Here is a 7,883-nt window from a genome sequence, read left to right as displayed (position 1 = left end):
ATTTAATTGTTTTATTTAAATCATTTTGTAAAAGCGGTTCTAACGCGTTTTTTTGCCTCTTCTATGGAATGCGGCGTGCACAGACGTGGGCCAGCACTACGACTTTGACAACACGCGTGTGATCAACTTCGTGCCGCCCGACAAGCTGAAGGAGATCATCGACTTCCCTCTCCCCGCCGAGGGCTGCGGTCTCACATCCGACCTCAAGGGTACGACTGCCCTCTCGTGTTCGTCGACACGCACACGCACACGCACACGCACACGACACCGTTCATTGATGGACATTCTCTGTTTTTTTGTGTGCGTGGGCTCGTACGAGCAGGCATCGAGAAGTACCTGGAGCAGGTGCTCGAGTACAGCGTCAGGACCGGCTCGCCTCGCTACTTCAACCAGCTCTGGTCTGGCACCGATATCGCCTGTACGTCATCGACTCAGCTACATGTAGCCGGCTTTCCTCTCTGCTTTCTCGCATTTCCTCGAAAGAAGCTTAATCTCCGCAATCGTGCGTCGTGTGTGTCGTGTGTTGTGTTGTGTGTGTCGTGTGTGTCGTGTGTGTTGTGTGTCTCCTTTAGGCATCGTGGCCGAATGGGTGTCGGCGTTCACCAACTCGTCGACCTACACGTACGAGGTGGCGCCCGTCTATTCGCTCATGGAGATCGAGGTCATCAACCACCTCCTCAAGTTCGTCGGCTACGAGGTTCGTCGCCCACTCCTGCCTCCTCCTCCTCTTCCCTGGTTCATTCGCGGTTGGTGTTGAAGTGCTCACCTGGCCACCTTCGCCTTTTAGGGCGGTGACGGCATCTTGGCTTCCGGTGGCGCGACCTGCAACTTCATGGGCCTGCTCTGCGCCCGCGACAAGCTCTTCCCCGACTCCAAGACTGTACGTCACCACGCACGCACGCACGCACGCACGCACGCACGCACGCGAAAGGCGTTGAATGTCGCCTGCGCTCTTGTCGTGTGCGGGCCGGCCGGCTGGCTCATCTCAACTCGGCAAACAACTGTTGTTTCAAAAATACAGACGGGCAATCCCGAGGGCAAGAAGCTGGTGGCCTTCACGTCGGCGCACAGCCACTACACCATCAAGCGCAGCACGTGGATGATGGGCATGGGCCTCGATGCCGCCATCAACGTCTCTGTCGACGCCGACGGCAAGATGAGCCCTCAGGCTCTTGGTTAGCTACTCCCTCAGTTTTTCATTTTTAATTACAATTTTATTTATTAATTCGTGAATATTTCAACTATTTGTTTAGATGAGGCCATCACCAAGGCCAAGGCGGAGGGTCTCACTCCCTTCTGCGTGAACGCCACCTGCGGTACCACCGTGCTCGGCGTGTTCGAGGATCTCGTACGTCTCTGCGCAACTCCGCACGCGCGCGCGCGCCACACACACACACAATGAGCGAGTGCTGACAATAATGCGGACGCTGTCGAACAGAACGGGATTGCGGACGTGTGCCAGAAGCACGGCGTGTGGCTGCACGTCGACGGCGCGTGGGGCGGTAGCGTGCTCGTGTCGAAGAAGTGGCGTCACAAGATGGCCGGCGTCGAGCGCGCCGACTCGGTGACCTGGTGCCTGCACAAGATGATGGGCATCAACCAGCAGTGCGCCGCCTTCCTCACCAAGGAGAGCCACCTCCTGGTATGCCATTTTCTTCATTCCTCAGTCCCCCCCGGCGCACAGCCAAGCCTGACGCCGTCACCGCACACACGCACACGCACGCACGCTGTGATGACACACCCACAGAAAAAGGTGAACGCCAGCCACGCGGACTACCTGTTCCACTTTGATGACACGAGGCCGTACGATCTGGGCGAGAAGACGCTCAACTGCGGTCGCCACCAGGACTCGTTCAAGGCCTGGCTCTCGTGGAAGGTCCACGGCGACAAGGTACTGCCACCACCACCACTACTGCCCCCCTCCTCTCTTTCAGCCCTTCTCCACGCGTCCGCGCCGCTCACGCCTGCGGATTACCCCCCCCCAACAGGGCATGGAGCAGAGGGTCGACACCAACTTTGCCAACGCGATCTACTTCACAGAGGAGCTCAAGAAGAGGAGCGACAAGTTCGAGCTTCTCTTCGAGCCCGAGTGCACCCAAGTCTGCTTCTTGTACGCTGCCACCACTCAAACTAACATAGTTGACACTTTGCGGCTTACCACCTCCGACACCACACACACACACACACACATGCAGCTACCTGCCCAAGTGCATCCGCGATATGCCCAAGAGCAAGGAGAGGGACGAGCTGTGCGGCAAGTACGTGCCCATGCTCCGCCGCAAGATCCAGCTCGCTGGCTCGATGCTGGTCAACTACAACCCCCTGTCGGAGTCGCTCCCCAACTTCCCCTTCGTGCCGAACCACTGGCGTATTGTGTGGGCGTACGTTCATCCCCCCCCCGCTCTTTCCCACTCGTCGTCTTTCGTTCTTTTGACCTTCGTCTTCGTTCTTTTTCTTCCAATCTTTTAGCAATCCCGAGCAGACGTTCGAGGACGCGCTCTTCGTGCTCGACGAGATGGACAGGCTCGGCGAGGACATGACCCTCGGCGAAACCGCCCAGGCCTAAGGCCGCACCTTTTGGGTTGGACAAAGCTGTGGAGGAGGCAGAAACAGGAGGGGACATAAAGAAATCAACTTTTACTTCAGTAGTTGGCCAACTACTACAATGAGGAGGCGCCCTCGTGCGTGCGGTGGTCCCCTATCAGCGCCAGCACCACGTCGTTGCACGCGACGGAGGCGCCAGAGCGGTTGGTCGCAACGAGCAGTGCGAACTCCTTCTCCGGGGCGAGCCACGACGTGCAGTGCCACAGGGTGTTGTCGCCGCTGTGCGTGAGGCATCGGCCGCCCCAGCCCGGCTGCTCCGACACCACCCAGCCCATCGCGTAGGCGGCCTCATCGCCCTGCAGTGGCCAGTGCAGGCGCTTGAAGGCCTCTGGCGACAGCAGACGCGGCGCCGTCGCGCCCCTGCCCTGGTCGAGGTGCAGCGCCACGAAGCGCGCCCAGTCCCGCACGGTCATCGCTGCGGTGCCGGCCGGGCCGATCGCCGCCGGGTTGTCGCTGCCGGGTCCGGGCGCGACCGGCCGGCAGTCGGACTCGGTGTGGCCGTGCGGGGCGTCAACACCACTTGACGTGCCTGGCGCACCGAACGAGCCGGTGGTGATGCCGAGCGGCGCCCACAGGGAGTCCTGCATCAGCCGCTCCCAGGCCGTGCCGGTGCGGAGCTCGAGCGCGGCGCCCACCATTGCGAACCCGGCGTTGCTGTAGACGTGGCTGGTGCCGGGCGCGACCGCGGGCGGCCGCGCCAGTATGCGCTTGGCCAGCTCCAGGCGCGACTCGGTCGGACTAAGGCCACCAGCACAGCAGGCGCGCATGTCATCGGCCGGAATGTCCTGCGGCGCGCCGCCGCGGTTGTGCAGCAGCATGTTGAGCGTGACGTGGCGCCAGGCGGAGTCGACGCGGGTGGTGGCCAGGTGGTCGGCAAGGGCCTCGGTGATGGGCGTGTCGAGGCTGATCACGCCGTCGTTGGCGAGTATGGCGGCGAGGGTGGCGGTCATGGCCTTGGTGCACGAGCCCAGGTGCCAGCGGTCGCCCAGGGTGGCGGGCTGGGGCGAGCCCTGCCTTCGCACCCCCAGCACGCCCTGCGCCGTCACGCGGCCTCGCCACACGATGGCGCACGCCATGCCGGGCACTCGTGGCGCTTCATGGGTCCGGCCAGCAGAGAGGACACGTCACGAGGTGTCGCAGGCGAAGAACTCGAAGTTGTTGTCTCCATTGCCCTCGCAGCCGAAGTGAACCAGTTCCTCATCTGTTGCGTGTTTTGAAGGAGGTTGCTGGTGTGAAAGAAACTCTCTCTCCTTTCGCTCGGCCCATTTATTTATGTTGGTTAACGGGAAGGGAAAATGAATATTTTGAAAATATTCGAATAAATAGACAGCTTACGACAGTGCGCCGCTAACCACAGAAGGCCTGGCGTGTAGCTGCGTTTTACGATGCTGACCATGAAGACCTCGCATGGCCGCACGCCCATCTTGAGCTGCCACGGCTCCTGTGACGATGAGTCGGCGCGATGAGCCACACGCCGCCGTTGATGATGATCAAAGCACGCTCGCGAGGGACACGTACCTTGCCAGTACAGCAGTAGTCGAGTCCGAGTGCTGTCTTGAGCGTCTTTTCGCTGACCGCGTTCGGCCTGTCGATCTTGTTGCCCAACACGAGGACGGGCATGTGCCACTTGATCAACTCCTGCTCAGTAGGTTACCACACATTGGGGTGAGAGACCGGATCGAACTGAGGGCATAGAACTGAGTTGGAAAAATGAGACGTACGTCAAGGTCTCGCTTGGCCTCGGCGAATCGCTCGGGGTCGCAGGCGTCGACCAGGAAGATTAGGCCGTGCCCGTGGTGGGCGTATTCCTGCATCGTTCTGCACCTCGCACGCTGCCTTCGCCACATTATGGCGGGATCCACCATCTCGAAGCGCTGGTCACCGATCGTCACCTCCTCAACTTCCGGGTGTAAGGTCGGCGGAAACAGCGCCAGTCGGTCAGACTTTACAACGTACATCAACGTCGTCTTACCTGCGCGGTGTCGAGCCAGGCACACCCATCACCGCAAACAAACAAGCACGCACCCGCACACACGCACGCACACGCACACACGCACACACCACCGCACACACAGAGAAGTTAGCCTCGTCGTGTGGCGGAGCATGGGCGTCTATAGGCGTACCGACGTTGTCTAGCCCGGCGAGGATCCAACGACGTCGAAGACACGGGGCGAGGCCCAGACCGACCGCGGTGCGCTTGAGCGCCTTCCAAAGCCGGGGCGATGCGTCGCCGGCTCTGCGTCTCGGCGACGCAAAGCAGCCGCCCGCGGCGGCCTTGGCCTCGATGGCGACGAGCGTGCGCCATGCGATAACGCCCGGCTTCCTGGCCAGTCGTGTCACGTGCTTGACCTCCGCACGAATGTGTGCCGGGAAGTGGTGCGCGCCACGCCACTGCAGCAACGACGCCACCGCCAAGCCCGATGGGCTGCTGCTATCGCCGGCAGCCGTGAACAGAGGTGAATCAGGGAACTGGCGGTGCATGAGCTTCCCCCACAAGCCGTCGTCGTTGGCAACTGAACAAATAATGCAAAGATATTTATTTATTTGGAATTAAATATTGGATAACAACTTGAACATAGAAAAAGTTAGCAAGGGGGTACCTTGAGACCAACGGGAGCAAACTGCGCCGGCGGCTGCAAGATCCTGGCCTCGGTCGAGGAAGGACAAGACCAGCAGCAGAATCTCATCGGGCAGGGTGGCAGCCACCCCCTCGTGGGGAACGTGTAGCGGCTTGTTCGAAGAGGGGGCTGGCCGGCACCAGAACCGCCAGGCCAGCAGGGCCACTGCCAGCGCCACAACACTGGTCGTGGCGCTCAGCCAGGCTGAGTTGTAAACGTCTTCCATCACCGGTGTGCAAGGTAGGGCGTATGTGGCAAGTAAGGTTCTATTTTCCTTTTCTTCTCCTCCTTGATGACGTGGCCTGGCGCTGACGTGGTGGTGGGCATGGTGACCATTCGCCTAACAACATCGAGCGTTGATCAGATTCGCTTTAATTGGGGCAGCACTGGCCGTGTTCTCTGGGCACAGCAGGCCGTTGGAGCACTGCCGTGGGCGAGGTGTAGACCAGGTTGCACGAGATCCCGCTGTAGCCATCGCCCTTGACACGGTGAAGCCTGGAGCGGCCGGACCTCACACGTTAGCTCTCACCGTCGTCGACCGTCATCGGTCTATGGCGGAAGGCCAGCGTACCAGTGGGCGTGGGGATGAGAAAGGGCGGAATGGGATACTTGGGCGTAGGCTGAGAGGATGAGAGTCGTTCCGAGCACCCCATTCACAGTGATCGCTGAAGGTGTGGGTCCGTTAGCTCGCTCTTCTTCACTATCGCCTTTAAACACGGTGAACAAAGAGAGTGCACCAGTTGATGAGATAGTAGGCTGGAGCACGGTCTGCAGCCAAGTGTCGATGCAGATGTGTCCATGTTGGGGAATAGAGCCCGGGCGCCACTTGCGGGAAGAACTGGCTGTTGGTGCTCAGCTGCACGTAGGGATTCGGATGTCCGATCGTGTGGTTGAACTCACCGCTCTGCTGCAGAGCCCACAGAGCGGTCTGGATCATATAGGGCGTGAGCACAAGCATGAACTGGCCCGGCGGGTTGAACGACACTTTAAAGTGGGGCGCCGGTTGGGCTGGCCCGCTTGCGTGAAGGTGCCGTCAAGGAAAAAGGCAAAGTTGACTCCGAATGCAGCTGGTGCGTTGGGCTCGCCCGCTCTGCCATGCGCCCGCCAGCTGTGTATGGAGCGGGGTCAGCATTCGTAACGTTCCAGAGACTTCGAGAGTTCAGACCTATGGAGGGCTGGATGGGCGGGCTCACGTGGTGGTCTAGCTGGAAGAAAGTGTAGTCCATGCGAAGCCTGGCGTTGGAGAACTTGAACGGATTGGGGTTAGTCGGCTTGCCGCTGCAGGAAGGGACCCTCGAAGAGGCCAAAGCCGCCTTCGAGCAACAGATCCATGTGGAACTGGGACAGTGTAGATGTCGTTGAGGTACTCCTGAGCTTGGTTGATGACCGCCGTCATGTCGGTTTGATTCGCCCAACATTCGGGTGAGCTGCTGCCGAAGAAGAAGAAGGTGGTGAGAGCAAACCTGGAAAGCGGAAACGAAGCCCTGACCAACGCCGTTGGCAATGTCGCCGATGGGAATAAGGCAGACGGTTGAGGCACGACACACTTGGCCCTGCTGCCAACTCGGCTGCACTCCCACCGTGCTCAGCTGCACCTGCACCTGCGGACCTTATCTCAGCGTCGATCAGCAGCTGCACGCCATTGGGAGCAGCCGACGTCGTGTAGATCCACACCTGCACCAGCCCCAAAAGCCAGTGAGCCTTTTGCCCAGGCCATCAAGAGGAATGTAAGTTGGTGCTGTCGCAGATGAAGGCCTTGCAGACCTGGGCGAATCGGATCAGGAAGTACACGTTGCTCCACCCCAAGGTTGGCCATGCCAGCGGCCTTGAGCGAGAGCATCGCTCCGATCTGCGCCAGAGCATCGCCCCTCAGCGTTGCATACGCACCACGAGCTTTGGCGCCGCGGCAGCACTGCAGACCCAGATCAGGATGATAACGAGCTAAGGGATCGGGAGTACAATGAAGAGACCGATGCCCAAGGCATCTCATGCCCTTCGTCCTCCACTCCCGTTTCTTCTTCTTCTTATTCTTGCAGTAGGCGCTACCCCTTCACCAACATCAGGCTTGGAAATCTATATTTGGTAAGTTTCGCTTGTTTTTTGGTAAGTAACAGGCACGTTTGGCATTCCAAACGTAGTGGAAGGGTACCAGCGCACACATGAGATTAGAGGACGGTTTGGTTGAGGAGGAGGCCATGGAGGAGGCCTGAGGTGGTGCCAGAGAGGAGCCACCCCGAGGCTGGCAGGTTGGGATTCCAGTTGACGCGCTGCACGGCCACGCGGGGGTCGGGAAACTCGCGCACTGCTACGCCCACTTCGCCCTCAGCAGGTTCCACAGCTTCCGCCTTCTTCGCGGTGGCGTCCTCGGGCGGCAGCGAGCGCAACGTGATCACCTCCAGCGCGCTGGGCGCCGACTCCTGCGCGGGCGGTTGGGACGATCGTCAGCGGGCTGAGCCCAGAGGGCGGTGTGGGATGGGCGCGAGAGCGTACCGGGCCGTGGCTCAAGGTGGTCAGCGACACCTGTAGGGCCACGATTTCCTTGGGCCGATAGAGACTCTGATGTGTGCATGGGGAGGTGGGCGGGAGGGCACGATTAGCGGAAGATGACGATTGACCGCGCGTGGAGTACGGGACATCAGGTGTTACCTTGGTGGACGCCAT

The 7,883-nt window shown here is 60.2% G+C and overlaps 2 protein-coding genes and 3 pseudogenes across 2 annotated transcripts in view; 1 reads left to right on the top strand and 4 right to left on the bottom strand.

Annotated features, from left to right (window-relative positions):
• ACA1_400020 (pyridoxaldependent decarboxylase conserved domain containing protein) overlaps nucleotides 1-2,566 on the top strand; it is a gene marked incomplete at both ends in the record, with an annotated part of 5,375 nt that extends 2,809 nt beyond the window's left edge. Inside the window, 11 exons of the mRNA XM_004333914.1 lie at nucleotides 95-209; nucleotides 323-418; nucleotides 573-697; nucleotides 788-880; nucleotides 1,022-1,175; nucleotides 1,254-1,348; nucleotides 1,439-1,642; nucleotides 1,748-1,891; nucleotides 1,989-2,110; nucleotides 2,196-2,375; nucleotides 2,470-2,566. Coding sequence (XP_004333962.1) covers nucleotides 95-209; nucleotides 323-418; nucleotides 573-697; nucleotides 788-880; nucleotides 1,022-1,175; nucleotides 1,254-1,348; nucleotides 1,439-1,642; nucleotides 1,748-1,891; nucleotides 1,989-2,110; nucleotides 2,196-2,375; nucleotides 2,470-2,566 — 1,425 coding nt within the window. The remainder of the gene's footprint in view (nucleotides 1-94; nucleotides 210-322; nucleotides 419-572; nucleotides 698-787; nucleotides 881-1,021; nucleotides 1,176-1,253; nucleotides 1,349-1,438; nucleotides 1,643-1,747; nucleotides 1,892-1,988; nucleotides 2,111-2,195; nucleotides 2,376-2,469) is intronic.
• Nucleotides 2,567-2,660: 94 nt separating this feature from the next.
• ACA1_400010 (betalactamase) lies at nucleotides 2,661-3,680 on the bottom strand (the record flags this gene model as incomplete). Its single annotated transcript, XM_004333913.1, has 1 exon — nucleotides 2,661-3,680. The coding sequence occupies one exon, from the start codon at nucleotides 3,678-3,680 to the stop codon at nucleotides 2,661-2,663; it is 1,020 nt and encodes a 339-aa protein (XP_004333961.1).
• Nucleotides 3,681-3,728: 48 nt separating this feature from the next.
• ACA1_400000 lies at nucleotides 3,729-5,448 on the bottom strand (annotated as a pseudogene).
• A 1,037-nt stretch (nucleotides 5,449-6,485) lies between these two features.
• Nucleotides 6,486-7,062, bottom strand: ACA1_399990 (annotated as a pseudogene).
• Nucleotides 7,063-7,387: 325 nt separating this feature from the next.
• Nucleotides 7,388-7,883, bottom strand: part of ACA1_399980 — a 1,947-nt pseudogene continuing 1,451 nt past the window's right edge.

This window comes from Acanthamoeba castellanii, assembly GCF_000313135.1.
Source record: "Acanthamoeba castellanii str. Neff unplaced genomic scaffold scf7180000084775, whole genome shotgun sequence".
Taxonomy (NCBI): domain Eukaryota; phylum Discosea; order Longamoebia; family Acanthamoebidae; genus Acanthamoeba; species Acanthamoeba castellanii.
The sequence above is the reverse complement of the archived record's forward strand: the minus strand, read 5'-3'. Positions and strand labels throughout refer to the sequence as shown.